General features: G+C 40.3%; 1 protein-coding gene across 1 annotated transcript; it reads right to left on the minus strand.

Annotated features, from left to right (window-relative positions):
* Positions 1 to 233: 233 nt before the first annotated feature.
* On the minus strand, positions 234 to 11457 carry LOC137991894 (uncharacterized). Its single transcript, XM_068836923.1, has 2 exons — positions 11394 to 11457; positions 234 to 4576 (listed from the first exon to the last, which is right to left on the minus strand). The coding sequence occupies exons 1-2, from the start codon at positions 11455 to 11457 to the stop codon at positions 234 to 236; spliced, it is 4407 nt and encodes a 1468-aa protein (XP_068693024.1).
* Between the last annotated feature and the right edge of the window lie 4866 nt (positions 11458 to 16323).

Genomic DNA, 16323 nt, shown 5'->3' on the forward strand with positions numbered 1-16323 from the left:
GATAAATCAATTTATTGATTAGTTTTAGCCCTCTTTCTGCTTAGGAAGTTACGTTCCATGTCAATAGAAACAGTTTTCTCAATTTTCACGAAAAACTGCCGTCTAGAAAGTAACCCTTAAAGTTCTGAATAGAAGACCACATAGTCCTACTTCGTGACTATATGCACCACAAATGAAATCTTATAATATCACATCACGATCGAGTCAAACAAACTAGCGATCAAAGTGTAATTTTACCTTCGGTGAATGGTCTCTTCAGCAACGAGCAGGAGAGGTCTTTGCTCTTGGTCTGTGTACCACGGATAGAAACAGAACTTCCGGCAAAAAGATTTAAAATGCTCGATTAGAAAAAGCGCACACCTCGCCAGCTGAGAGAGAACGGCAAATGTGACCAAAATGGACACTAACGCTGGGACAAATGCCAAGGCACACACCTCAAACCACTCTAGAGCTTTCAGACTGGATTTGCTCGGCCCGTCAATTGTGATACCAAATGACAGCAGGGCTGCTTTTGCAAGGTTGATGATAGCAATTAAAGATATGGCTATAAGCGACAAAGTTTCGGCTTTATTTGACATGGGATATCGATAGGGACTCTTCCAAACATGATGGATTGTTATCAACAAGCATGCTGCCGCCTGGAAAACCATTCGTAACATAAGATTTGTGATGAACGCTTCACAAGCGAGGAGAGTGAACCTTCGACCGATCAACACGCTCTCCCAGTAAAGTGTGCCGTTGTCATTATCATTTGGAGGACGAAAAGGACCATGGACTATGTCCAAGAGTTCTTTGTTGACTACATGCTGCTCAGCATAATCCTGGCGTCTCCTATGCAGTATTTCTTTGACCAGCCAATACATAAGAAATGGCAGTGGAATTATACAAGCAGCGAGGAACTCACCTGCTGTAATAGAAGATCTGTATAGCTTGGAAGATCCACAGTAGAGGACGACGATTAAAGGAACCAGGAAAAATGCAATGTAAGCAAGGAGAAGATACTGCCACCATTGCATGCATGGGATATTTGCATCGATAAAAAGCCTTCTTCCAGATCCGATAGAGACACAGTGCACTAGCCTAAAAGACGTCTCTGCAAGCCTCTCGTATCCAAGTAACAGCACTTCCATGACAACGGCCATATAACAGATGAGGGACGGCTTTCCCTTGCCCATTAACACGTTGAAAACAGAATGCACAATATAAATGACCAAAACGTCAGTCATAGTAAAAAATACTGTAGACGAAAGGAGAGCCTGTTTTGTTGTTGCGGTGAGTCCTGCAAATGGACAGCCAAGGTCTTGATTGATCGATTGGACATGAAAATTATAAGCAGAAATTACAAAGTGGATAAAAGGAATCTCTCCAGTAAGTTCTTCTATAGGGACCACCATCACAGTCTCGGCTGCTTGATAAAAATAAAACGTTATTTTTAAATAGCCAGTATCGGAATGTTCAGCATCAACAATGCCGTCTACTTCTTCTCCCGAGGGACTTTCTCCTCTTTTCCTAAACCACAACATTTGGTTTGTCAGGATGTGCAGTATCGGAGGCTTTTGCAAAAGATAAAGAGCAAGTATTATCGTCAAAAAGATGGTCACAACCCACACAGAATAGTCGTTGCATTTTGTCAACTTGCGACAGTTACTTGAGAAAAGAGTCTCAGTAAACCCCTTTGCACATTGTCCACAGAGAGTACCGTTCCTGTTTCCTTGGCAACTGTTATAACCTGTTGAAACAGTTGAAGGACAGTAATGTTCAGGACAGGCGATAAATTGTAGCTCCTGGGGACGGCTAGATGTTGAATAACCCCAGAAATTTGGTTTCGCAGCAATATTACTTTCAATGCAGATGGCTCCGAAGGGACATGTATGGCACTCAGGAGTGGAGGTCACAGCTAAGCCTTCTGAAACCCCTGTTTGAAGGCTGTAATAACCAGGAGAGCAGGGTTTACAAGAATACTTCAAAACTGTAGTGTTCAATATGCAAATGCTCTTGTTTTGCTCTGTGTATACAAAGTGCGTGCTATTTTCTAATAAAAGCCTCTGTCCTTCGCTACACTTTATCTTCGATCTTTCATCCATATCAAAAAATCCCCCATTAGAGATATCAACAACTGGAACAGTGCTCCTGCTAAATTTCAGTGACATCATTGATGTGTTTTCAAGTCTTAAAGGACCTCCGCTTCCAGAATACAGGAAGCTACCTGCATTATACAAGGGGCCGGTTGAAACTGTCATATTTTCCTTTGTCCTCAAAAACGAGCAATCTACGAAATCTACGCGGCCTGTTCCAAATGCAGAATAGACGTGTCCAGTACGATGAATGCCAAAGTTGTCACGAAAATTACATCGCCTAAACGTGGTGTTACCATTGCTGATATAGACAGCTCCAACTTGAATTCCTAAGTTTTCAACAAAAGTCGTATCCTCAAACAGTATATGACTGTTGTAATGCCATGAGGGGTGTGTACCTCGAGTGTTCACACACCCAAAATTACGCGCTTTGTCTGGATTTAATAAAACAGAGATGGCGCCAGCTGCTGTCTCGTAGAAGTAACCAGTTTTGTTATTTCTCCATGTTCGTCGGTAAGCGACAACACAATTACGAAAGAGCGAGCGTCTTATTATCACATGTTTCAGCCCTTCAAATAAAAGAGCAAAGTAGCTGGGTGGTCTGTGGTGGAATTCATTATTGTCAATTTCGATGACCGCCTTTGAGAAATTGACATGTTTGAGTTGTGGGATCATTAAGCGAATAGCATAACTATTGCTAACTTCGTCCCAAGTCACTGTTTCGTTGCTCGTGGTAAACCGGGTGTTTCTGATACCTACATGGACTGATGTTGGATCTAATAAAGTTAGCATCGTGTCATAGATATTATTAACAAAAGAACAATTATCAATGTAAATATTAATTGGAAAAGAGTCGTTTTTCGGAGGTGATGACACTATTTGCAATCCATATCTAAAAGAGATGAATGTAACGTTGAAAAGATTAATGCGATATTTGGGACTTATGAACAGACCTGCCCTTTTATTTACTTTACTCTTCAGGAAACTGTCCGAAACTGTTACCATTCCTGCGTTTCCATTTCCGGCCACTATTTGGACAATCCTCCCTTTCGTCGGGTTCAACGCATCTTCCTTGAAAATACATTTTGAAATTGTTACATTACTTTGGCCTCCGGTAGTAACTACCCGAAAAGCTCCGGCGCTTCTTCTTCGAATTTTCTTCGTAAACCTGGACTCCTCTAGTGTCACAATTCCACCATCTAGTAAAACGTCTACATCTATGCATTTTTTTTTGTATCGATATCCTCTCCACTGTTTAATAGTTACATTCCTGACGCCAAAATGTAACCTGTGGGCAGGAGATGCAGTGCTGTTGAAAGGACTAGGCCTTCTTCCAATTGATATTGCGCATCCAGTCCGGGCTGTACATTGGCTGAATGTAACATTGGCGAGGTCGATTGTTAGAAATCCATGTTTGCTATTGGCATAAAGCGATCCGCCGGCGCCAGCTTCGTTGTTATGGAAATAAGAGTTTACAATCCTCAAAGATCCATTAATTTTTGCAGTGATAGACAAGCAAGAGCCGGAATTGTTTTTCGAAACAAATTGGTTGTAAAACAACGAACCTTTAATGATTATAGCTGCCCTGTCGGACTGAACCACAATGCACTGCACGTCTGGGTTGTCATGGCAAGTGATGGAGATGAACTTCGCTTTTGTTTCTCTAGAACGTGAGAAATATAAGCTTTGCAAACTTTGTTTTGATTTCCCATGGAATTTTCCATTGTGATATAACCTGACATCTTTGTATGTTTCCTCTGTAACCGCCGTCGAAACGTTAACACTTATGAAGGGACCTTTACTGCCAGAACTGATAACCTTAGTGCAAGAAATGTACAAGTATATTGGACGCAATTCATCATCTTGAACCGATGTGATCTTCATGATTCCTACTTCAGAACGGCGTTGGCCGTATAGGCCATTGTTTTCAAGCATAGCATTTTTGATGTTAAGACTAACAGAAACACTTTTCCTTTCAGTTTTATTGATTAGGAGAACGTTGATGCATTGAGAGTTATTGTAAAAAACTGAATTGCTCTGAATATCAAGCTGGAAAGATGTAATGTTCTGTATTGCAATAGCCAAGGCACTTAAAGCATCATGGAAAGAACAGTTGTGGATTAGGACGTGTTGACAGTCGTCACAACTGATTGGCGTTTGTTGAAAATCGATTCCTGACAGCTCTAACCTGAATGTCTCCTGCTCATCATTTGTCTTTTGAAAATGAAATCCTTCAGGGCATAAAACGTGTGGAGTGGAGTATAAACCCTCAATAGTCAAACTTTTGTTGATATAAATACCTCGATGATCAATGGGAATATTGCGATCGGCTTTACAGCAATATGGGCATTCCTTGGTCCCACGTCCATCCAGATAAATGTACCCGCCAAAGTCCACGTGATGAACGGCAAGGGCAATGGACTTACAGGGGAGACTTTGACTGCCACAAGTTTTACAGTCATTTCCATGAAGAGACACAAATACTTTCGCGAGTTTGGAACCTGAAATTGTTAATGAGAGCAAAAATGTGTATTGCTATGCGAAGAGGAAGGACCATTGTATAAACGGTCCGCTCAACGATCAAGGAAAAATTAACGACCAAATGACCTGGGTTTTTGACGTCTTGTAAGATCTTCCTCCGGAAAATTGCTAAATTCATAGTTCTTTTACTAGTTTTTTTTTCTTTTTGCAATTTTTTGACGAATTTTGCGATTTACGCTCGGATGCGTTTTGAGGCCTATTGTGTAAAACTACGGCTTCAAATAATATCCAGTTAAAGTCCTGTATTTCATAACACTTGATAAAAGGGGGAAAAAAGAAGTGAAAAAAAGATTAAAGTATCATTGCATTCCACCCCAAGGTAAAGAAACCGCGACCCTTAGGTATCGAACCGACTCTAGCAAGCTAGTGCACTTTACACTGAAGCATACGGCATAGTGATCGTCACAATGCCCGTCTCTACGCTACGCTAATCAAACAAATGAAAACGTTGCTAACCAAATTCCTTAAAAGTTAAAGGAACATAAAACCAATAAGACACCGTGGTGTTGCTATGGTAACTTCCTACATATATAACTTGTCGAGTGAATGATCTTGCCATCTATCAAACAACAGGTTCCTTAAAATATGGGAATGGTTTTGAAACTGTTCGATGCTCCGCTTGCGCACTTACGCGAAGAGCCAGGCTAGAACCAAAGAAATCTCTCAGTTCGTCCTCCCGGAAATCAACAGTGCTTATCTTTAATCAGTGCGTTTCTAATCACTAGCATGGCCACTTGTCGAGAGTCAAGTTCGACCTCAAAATTTTATTTCTCACTGGGACCCTTAGACCGGCAAGGAATGCGAAACTATTTTAAATAAGGTTTAACATGAATCATCGTTGCGGATTCATAACCGAGCGGTCATCGAACGACTTGGCAATAACATTGATTTATTGTTTCAGTTTTGCCTCCGTGTACAGTTTTTCATCACCACGAAAACCCCGATTTCTATGTTCAGCGTTTGACTTCGAGCGTGCTGCTAAAGAGAAGGAAATTGAAAGACTACATATTTCCCCTAAACCATTCCCAAACAAGCAGAAATTCAACTTCTCCTTGCGAAAAATAAGGGGCAAAAATCCTTTCATTTGATAATAACTTTGGAAAAGTCATTTGCAACGTTACAGAACGCACACTGAAGATGACAACATGTTTTAACACAACTTTTAATAAGAATGATTTCGAATTAATAACGATGCTATTGAAAAAATGTTTAAATTGTCCTCAATTTTAATTTTGTCACAACGTTCTGCCGGTACATTTAGCACTACTGAGAAATTGCTCGAGGAATCAAACAAGGAACTCGATCATTAACTTAAAGGAATTATCGTATGACATGTAAAAAATAGCTTAGCATTTGCTTAGTCTCTTCGATCTCGATACTTGACATCCGTCGTCAGTGGTAAGTTATACAGTTTCCACAACTCGAAATTAAGTAAACATTTTTTTTTCCTAATTTATCATTAGCTGACACTTCCACACTGAGCTGGTGCCGTCTATTTCGTTAAAATTATTGAGTTCTATGCATATCACTTCGGCGGTCAAGTAGCTGGAATATTTGTCCGAGACTCACACTGTAGAAAGAATATCTACCAAAGTGTGAGACAGACTATTTTCCGAGTTAGGATTTCGAGTTGGATTTCGAATTGAATTTTCCAGTTGGACTTCGAGTTGGGTTTTCCAGTTGGATTTCGAATTGGAAGGTGAAGGGTTTCGACAGGCCTACGCGACTCCTACGTTCGCGACGGGATGTATACAAAACATGGACCCCAGGTCCATGGACCACCCCTGTGGACCCGGTCCATGGACCCCTTCATGGACCTGGTCCATGGACCACCCCTGTGGACCACCCCATATTTTCTGGTTACAGGCAAAAATTCTTCAAATGAAAGAGAGAAGCGATTCATGGACAAATTAAACAGGAGCCCATGATTAGGAGCGAACAACAAGTTAGTTTCTTGTGATTGGTCATCGAGCTCCTGTTGGAATTTCATTCGCGGGTAATTCAATCCAAAAGTAAATCGCGGCCTGTAAAAACGCCGTGACAGGAATATAGAGCTGTTGTTCGTTATGGGCTACTGATTTAATCAACTGTCTCTTATAGACACTTGTACCACCTATTTGATAGCTCCAAAGGGATTTGTCTATAACCTGCACTTCAAATAACACATTTATTCCATTAATCGAGTCCTTCACCGGAACAAATGAGCCCAACGAATTGACCTGCCCCAAACTGAGTGGCTCCATAGCTCAGTTGGTAGAGCGGATTGCACCAGCATCGCAGTGGTCATAGGTTTGAATTCAGTAGGAGCAGGAGCCCAATTTTACCTGCGTGAAAGCCAACTGAATTTTTCTGGGCTGTATAATTAACAATTATTCCATGAGCGCACGTTGGATATGAGATGGTAAATAGCCAACGAGGCGCGTAGCGCCGAGTTGGCTATAACCAGTCTCATATCCAACAAGGGCGAATGGAATAATTGTTTTATTAAATTCCTTTAAACTCCAAAAGTTTAGAAAGTACGAAATGCGGGCGAAAAAAGCGAGCAAATCCGAGCGAAATCAAAAAACCTTGATGAGAACCGATGCGATGTCGTGTAACACCTTGTGGTCAGACAGACGCAGGCTCGTCACAAAAACATTTCTTACCTTTTCGCGTACTTCTAAACGTCGGAATTTAACCCAGCTGTCCAGAAAAACTTTTTTTGTACTTTCTTCAAAGAGAAATTTCGCTTTCCGGCGAAAAAACTTTTAGCTTGGCAACACTTAGATCAATCATTTACCATATAAGGTCAAACCAAGGTATATGAGCTGATAACAGAGATTGATTGAACCAATCAGAGCACGAGAATTGCATTATCCCAGGTTGAGAATTTAATAAGAGACATTATCCCTTAAATTGTCCAGACGGGTGCCAGGATCACTTCCCTCTTTCGTCTTAAGATTTTTCTGCATGTAACTTTACAAAATTAGGAGGGGGCCACAGGGGTAGTCCATGCGCCGGGTCCTTGAAGGGGTCCATGGACTGGGTCCAGAGGGGTGGTTCATGGACCTGGGGTCCATGCTTTGTATACGTCCTTCCTGACGTTGTTCATTTGCCTTTGCCTGTTCAATCCTCTAAACTATTTTGCTTCTTATAAGTTTCTGACAGACACAATATACTGTTATATTTAGAGGCTTTTTTTTCTTAAAAAGAGCCATAGCATTGTAGCCGCCTGCAATTGTATAGATGTCATGGGTCTGCGTGAACCTGCGCGCGTTTCCCGTTGAGTTTAATACCTCTTTGTTTAGTGATGCGATTTCCAATGCAGCTAGCTCTGGGCTCATTCATATTTGCAAGATATGATTTATCTCTCCAGGAAAATTTGCTCTGGAAGGACAAACTCTAACCTTTTCCGTGAAGATGTATATAGCTTACATTATATATGTGACACTGGGCCCGGCTGTTTTATATTATTGCAATTGCAAGATGTTTGTTGTCACGAAAAGATACCTTTGTCTAGCGTCGCCAGAGACTACTGAAACTTTGGTTGTAAAGCTATTAGCAATCAGTCATCTGCGACCTGTCTTGACTGCAAAATGGTCTAACATGAAATTGCACAGTTTAATTGTTACCTTTTTGGTGGTCTTCGGGAACTTAGTGTGACGTTTACTGTGGTAAGAAAAAGGTACTTGACGTAACTTTTTAAAACAGGAGTCGATTATTGAACTCACTGCCCTTCCATATCGCGATCTTCCTCCAAACGGAAAATTTGGAGATGCCCCTAGCTCATCCTGCTGGCCTTGTAAATTGGTGTCATCGGTACTGATGTCAACATCTTCGTCAACGCTTTCGTCGAAGAATTGGTCTTTCTTAGAGTGACTGGCTTCTTCCTCTTCACCCTTGCTCAGATCTCCCCTTGCCAACTTCGATGTGGCGTTGATAAAGAAATGTTGGCAATGTTCCGTGCTTAGCCATTGTTGTCTCTTGCCGCACTGTCCTTTGTCTTGCTGCTGCACCATATTATGAGGCCCAGCTACGCAAGATGTAACAGTCATATGAAGAAAGGTTGGCCGCAGGTAGAGGTGTCACCAATGGTACATTTTGAAGAGACACATTGGTGTTGGGCTTAGGTTACCAGGATCTTCGACTGGTGTGATAATACGCAGCCCAGTGTGTAGAGCGTTTCACGCTCTGCTTTACAGTTGCACCAAACGATCTAGCATATTGCTTCGACATATTCACTTTAGATACCGCGTATTCTCAGTGCAATTAAGTATTCCTATGTGAATTCATTGTCACAAGCTATCAGATATTTGACGGCCAGATGGGGTCAATTACGACAACCTCGTTCTCAGGGGCTCTTTGTAAATTGAGACCCTTGGAACGAGGATGCAATTACGACTGCTCAACAAGCAGATATTTCACGATCGATTAGGCTTTCAGTCTTTTTATAGTAATGTAAATCATTATATTGATTCCATTGACTTACCAAACACAGTTCTTTAGCTTCTGCAGGCTTCTCTCTTTCATTTTCAATTTGCACCTGAACTTGTTTTTTTTTTCTGAAATTCTCCCAGTTTTTCCCCTCTTCATAAAAAAAGGCGACAGAGATCACAATTGCTTTTGACTTTCTTCCTTTCAAGACACGTTGGCAGTCTCGCAACCTGACCTTCAGTTACAAGACGATAGAAAGGGAAGTTTCGTGAAACTAGAGAAATGAGATTCCTGGTTTAAACGGATCTTTCGAACAATTTAGCACTTTTTTGCGAAACTTTTTTGTCCCGTCTGTTCTTGTTGTTCGAAATCGAACTCGAAAATACAACTAAAAAATCCAGCTCGAAAAACCAACTCGAAAATCCAACTCGAGATCCAACTCGAAATCCTAACCCGGTAAACGGGCAACCTCTACCAAAGTATTATTTCATAAAAATGACAGGCGAAAGTGATTCTAGCAATATTAATTCAAAAACGATCGCTCGAAAAAAATATTCAGGTTATAACAAATTACCTGAGTTTTTCCATGACCACGCTAACATGAAGAAAGTCGTTATCAAAATTTCTTTATACGCCATTGCCGGTGACTAATGTTTGGCCCACATGATTAATACTGATCTCATCTTCGTAAAAGATTTCTGTGATTATGACTGGCCAATACAAAATGCTTCGAACCAAATCAACACTAGAAATAAAAGTTGGTTGGGAAGCGAAACGCGATTCTGTTTGTTTTATTAAGTTCGGGAATTTGAACGATCCAATCTTCAAAAGTTCAAATTCCCGGAAGGGGGGCGGCGGGGGGATGTTGAAGTATCGAGTTGATCGTAGCATTATTTGATACTAACTTTGAAAAAGTCATTTATATTGTTAGGCCTTGTTTTCACTGGCTTACGCTAGTGAAAACGAACGTCGACATAAGCATTAAATAACAACCACGGCATCCGCCACTTTGTTCAAATGCTCAAACGCGGAAAATCTGGAACGAGTGCTTTAATTGGTCAGACGTAGCAAATTTCCTTGTGCTTATGCTGCGTTGCGTTTTCGACGCCAGAGGAGGAACTCGATAGTGTCTTTCGATCTCGATACTTGACATCCAACGTAAGTGGTAAGTTACACTTTATACAACTCGAAATTGAGTAAACAGTTTTTATTCTTAATTTATCAATAGCTGACACTTTCACAATGAGCTGGTGCCGTCTATTTCGTAAATATAGTTATTGAGTTACATGTGTTTTTTGTCCTTTTCGATCGTCTCTTTGCAATCAGCCCCCGAGTTACACTCTTCTTTCCCGGCCCAGGCTGAATATTCTTATTTTTCTGCCGATTTTAGACTGAAAATATTCTTGTATTATTCTTGAATTATAGTTTATGACATTTCCGTTTTAGATTTATTGGGGTGTCAATTACAAGTGTTTGGTATCTAGATCTGTTTTCGCTAGGTTTTGTCATTTAAAAAGAAAGAATTTGTCATAAAACCTTTTAGCGGTTTAGTTTAGGTCTTTTTTTTTTTTGCTGAATACTGTACGTATGTATTATATGTACCGTTCATCGAACTGCCATTAGCGTTGAACATTTTGCTATAGCTAACGCAGGTTGTTTCGTTTTGTTGGCTAGTTGCGCCGTTCAGAGAAAGGAATAATTTTATACGGTTAAATTAAAAACAAAATTGGATTGTATTACAAAAGTGTATCTTTATCAAGTATGACAAAGCATTAAGTTCTGAGACACGTAGGAATGTGGGTTTTTCTTGAGCTTCAAGCTGCCGTGCCTTTTTTTAATCATGTGCCAAGTTATTGCGAACAGTAAAACGATAAAACACTGCTAAGGCGGGGAGGTACTTCGACTGAATTAACAAACAGAACGGAAAGAGCGTCTTCCGTTTATTTGACCAGAACCACAAAGGGAACGAAAGTAAATAGCCCTAGCTAATCAATGTTTTTACGTAGCTTACTATCATAACTCTACACATCGAGGAGTAATTTCATCTGATAAGCAGTGGTGTGATCCCAATAAATCAAAAATCAAGGTTTCAAATAAACCAGAATCACTTCGGCGTTGAACTCAAGCGCTTAAAGAATTTGTGGTGAGGTGGAAAAATTATAATCAAGTAGTTGAGACCTACTAAAGACTTTTTGAAACGTTATAGGTTTTATAGTGACAATGCGCCGGAATCTCTGTCCAGAAATCGTACTGTAGAAATATCTACCAAAATATTGTTTCGTAGAGATAAAAGGCGCAAATGATTCTAGCTATAAGAATACAAAAGCAATGGCGCAAGAAAATATTTGGGTTTTGACAAATTACCTGAGTTTTTGCTGGGCGACGCTAGAATGAAGAGAGTCGCTATCAAAATTTCTTTATATGCCATTGAACAGATTATGTTTGCGCACATGATTGATCTCCTCCCCTTAAAAGGCCGCTGTGATTAAGGCTGGCTAATCCAAACTGCTTCGAACTAAAGCACCACAACAAATGAAAGTTGATTGGAAAGCGAAACGCAAATCCGCTTTTTTTATTACAACATCCGTATTCAATTTTGAATAAGGACAATTTTTTTTCGCAGGGCTGGAGGAGGAGACGGTGGGAAGCGTGCAGAGAGAGAGAGGAATGGCAGTTTAGAAGGACAATATATTCAATACAATTTTTCCCCCGCGTTACTAACTTGTCCGTGTTGAATATATTTTACGCGTTCTGCAGGGACAATCTTCAGCCAATTGAAAACTGTTGTCACTAAATCTCTAGTTCCTCTGTGACTTGACTTCCATTTTATACACCCTGGTCAGAGTTTTTCTCTGTCCTTGTGTGGACCCATTTCTCTTAACTTCTTGGTTGAAAGATTAATTGAAATTCAACGACAGTTTTTCTCTCTTTGCATCCGTGACATTACTACATTAAATAGCCTATTTACACAGCAATGATCATTTTTGTGAACTAGAAAAGGGCTAAGACTTGTACTCTTCTCCAGTTGCTGCCCAACTGGAGACTTGTGCATAACAACAGCCTCCTTACCTCTGTCTGGGTGATTAATATACACTTAAGTGAAAATCCGAGAGGCACACAGATGAATAATGCTAATTGTTATATACCTAGACTCTCACTCAACAAAACGAGCACTGTGATTGATTGATTCTTGGACACGTGCCCCTGATCAAATTCAAATGTATCCCAACCTGGATACAATTCCGCAGTTGTCGCCCGCTCCGGATGTTTTGCTGCGCTTGTTGAAGGAAAAGGCTAAATATATAACAGAGCACTTAATGTCTAATCCTTCCGAAAATTAGTTAGTTTTGTTTTCCCGAGAGCCCTGATCCGGACTCCGGAGCGGGCAGCAACTGCGGAATTGTATCCCGGTCGGGATACATTTAAATTTGATCAGGGGTACGTGTCCAAGAATCAACCAATCACAGTGCTCGTTTTGTTGAGTGAAAGTCTAGGTATATAACAATCAGCATTATTCGTCTGTGTGCCTTTTCGGATTTTCACCTTGTTTGCTGAAGGACTGAACAAAGAAAAATGACAGTCAAAGAGAATAAAGAAAAAGACAAAGCCTGCATTAATGTTCTGTTTAATCAAGAATTGGTCATTGGAATATGTTCAATTTTACTTATTGGTTTTGCCTTACAGACACCTGGAGTGACCATACACATATGAAGTGTTAAAGCCGCCAATCCGGCCATATCACGTGCATGAGATATTAGACCACAAAACCAGGAATTGAACCCCCTTACTCTTTGCTAACAGAGTGTGGGTTGAGAGATGCTTATTTATCAGTGATGGTAATTGAGAGATACTCCAAGAGCTCCTGACTCAGTGCTTGAAATAAGCGGTTGTCCCATATGGCCAGACGTACCGGGCGACAAGTCTTGGTAAAATAATATATAGATTTAGCCAAGCCTACAAGCAGAGCTCCCGTTTCTAACCCCAGAAAGCAATATAGTGTACATGGAAATAATTATGCCTCTGCGTAAAGTACAAAATTAATCGTCATTACTGTATACAGTTTACAATGATCAAACAGATTAAACACCTCTGAGCTGACAGCAGTAAACAAACAATTCTTGCAAACAAAAAAACAACAATTTTAATCAACAACTAAAACTGAAATTACATGCACAGTAATCTCTTTCACAACATTTTTCGTTTGACTGACAATCTTTACTCCCTCGATAAACCTAAAGCGTAGTAAATTCGCTTACTCGACTGCAATTTCACAGTCAAACAAAGCTGCTCACGACTGCACATCCATTTGACACAAAAAGCCTATAAATGTGATAGTTGAATATATCAGAATCTCTGTTAACACGGAATTGCAAACGTTTTCAGGCCTTCTTCGTTTTTTAGTGAGTTTTGCAAAACATGTGAGGCAGCGAGGCATATATTAAGAAGGAAAAAGTTTAATATTTTCCTTCCTAATATATGCCTCGCTGCCTCACTGAAGGCTAACCGTTGTAAATACGTGTTTTGTCTTTCGCCCTATTTCGGCTTGTCTCGAGCCTTTCTTCGCTTAAATTTCTCAATTTTGTCCCCTCTTCTCTCATGCTTTTTGTTGCTAATCTGATTTCCCGCCAAGAAAGCGAGAGTTGCCAAGAGCAATGCTGCCACGCTATTTCCCGCCAAGGAAAATTGCTCCAGAGGCTCTCCTGCGTCACCACCTCCACCCCGACAGTCTGTACGGGCAAACGGAAGGACATACGTGACGCCATAACCAAAATTTCACGCTAGGATAGATTTCCCAAAAAAAATTACCCATGGTGCTTCGCTGGCGCGTTCGCGCGCCTGAGCTCCTCTAGAAAGCCTGGTTTGTTGAGGCAAAAACAACCGAGAACCCAGCCGAGAATACAAAATTTAATAATTATAAACAGCACTCGACTTTCTTTTTTTTTTTTTTTGTATTGACAATGTCTGATAACAATGTGGAGTTAATTATCACAAATTTGCAATGAGCATTTTCCGTTGTTTTAGATATTTGTAGCTTTTGCAGAGAGCAAAATTCAAGACGTTAGGGAGCTTAAGCACGCGCGTTTTTGACTGAGACGCGGACGGCAACCGGAAGAGAACATTTCGTGTGCCAGGACAGTGGTGTCTCCCAGATTTTTATAAAATCATCTTTAATGGAGAAAAGGTACTTACCAATGTAAATGTGTGAAGATAAGGTTGCCATCCGTGTCTCAAAAACGCGCGTGCTTAAGCGCGCGTGGAGCACCACAGCCCTTTAGTGGAACCCGCACGGGAAACGTAAGAGAGGGAGATCCCGACTTACTTGGACGCACACAAGGACCGTTAAGTAAAAGTCACTGCTCAAATAGAGTCAAATGGTAAGCATAAGTGGAAGACTAATATTGCATCAGGAGCGAATTGGATTGATGATCCCCGGGTCACCAACGAAAAAAAGATATTTCGTCATTTTTTACGCGGGTAAACCTTTACCACCATTTCCACTGCAGTTTGTGAGAATGCAAAGTTTCGGCAATTCAATCCTGGCAGTGTAGAGGGATAACTGTCACCTGAACCTACTTTCATTGCTTAGCTCTTACTAGTCTCCTATAGCTCTGCGGTCGAGCATCTGAACTAGAAACTTGAATTACGAACTAGTTACTCGTTTATATCTCTGCTTCCAGACAGTAAATTGTTTTCATCTTGTGCATGTTAACTTAAATTAACTTTAAATGTATTCCTTAAAATTTAAAAAAATTCTGTACATGGAAAAAAAATAAAGCCATATTTCAAAAAAAAGGTATAATTTTGTTGATATTTACACTTTTAGAGATTTCTAACATTATCTTGATCGTGTATGGGAAGATTTCACCGTCGTGTTTTTTTCTGAAGACAATATATGTTGATTTTAAGGCTCAAAGAAATGCCTTATATCGTTGCCATGGTAACGGTATTTGTGAAAGAAAATGTGATATGAGAAATCTATGATGGGTACTTAATACCCTGGCCAAATTTTGCCTTCACAGTATATTACCCCAACTATATCTAAGAACATGCAGAATATGTTTATTTGTGTGAAAAAATGAGAAACTATTTCGAGCCTCCTTAGTAAATGATGGTCTCTTATTTTTAAATTTAGAGGAGTGAGGGAATCTTGATTTGCAATTCAAATCATCCTACTGTTACCAGTAAACGTAGAGGGAAACCCTCTGACATAATGTCTCCTGAATGGTCTTGTAAACACTGACAAATTAAAGGCCCACAATTACAATTGAGACCAAAAATCGGCGGAAACAAATCAGTAGAACAACTTCGCAGCTCTTTAAAGGGCAAGGGCTTTTGAGCTGCGACGGGAGACTGGTAACCAACAATACAGCCAGTTTCAGATCTCCAGATGTATCACTCTGTGTAACGGATTGGAAAATTCGGCACCTTTGCAGAACAGGAGAGGAATAAAATTGTCAGCAGGTATCAAAGTTTTGATAAGCCGCCGATTCGCCTTTCGAGAGTTATCCAAGGTGAACGAGTGGGGCTTATTGGATCGCACTCACTCTCAATTTGTATTGCTTTAGAATTGTACTTCGTCTTTAATTTTGCTTGTTTCAGCCCATGTAAAACGAAATCATTAGGATGATTTTCAAACTGACCGCACTACACTTAGTTTGCTAGTGACCCTGAGTCTACTGAAATTGTTTAGGTACCAGAAAAAAGCCCTTAAATTCTCTTGGGGGTTTAGAGCACGGATATTGTGATTACCTAAAAAAACTAGCAACATTTATTAGCCATTTTGTTTGTAGAGAAAAAAGGGGGGGGGGGGTGGGGGGAATTGCCTTATAAGTGAAAAATCCTAAACTATTCACCCTAAACGTTACAAACTGCATCCTTGTCTTTCTGCGGCATACTGATCAAAAGTCCAACTCGCAGGAGTGGTGTTTATTGATGCTAAGATTGGCTGTATTGAATAAACCCTCTGCCATCAAGATTGTCCTCTATTTGGAACTTTTTAAACATTCGAATCCGAAATACGTTACAAAACAAAGTTTGCATCAAAAGTGCAATTGTGTTAGAGAGATCTCTGTATGTATCTGTGTAACCGTAACCGAAATAAAATGAGCATTTTGTATCCTGCCCCTGAGTAATGGTCTTAGAGTGACAATCGTGTAATAGCGCCCCTTTGGTTGTTCATGTGTACGTGGTGCACGAAATCAGAGCGGTAGCACACTTTACATGACAGACAATCATATTGCTGATTGGTAAATATCCCTTTCATCCATCGCCGTACTAAACTACACGGCTCATG

The sequence above is a fragment of the Montipora foliosa genome, chromosome 2, assembly GCF_036669935.1.
Source record: "Montipora foliosa isolate CH-2021 chromosome 2, ASM3666993v2, whole genome shotgun sequence".
In the NCBI taxonomy this organism is placed as follows: domain Eukaryota; kingdom Metazoa; phylum Cnidaria; class Anthozoa; order Scleractinia; family Acroporidae; genus Montipora; species Montipora foliosa.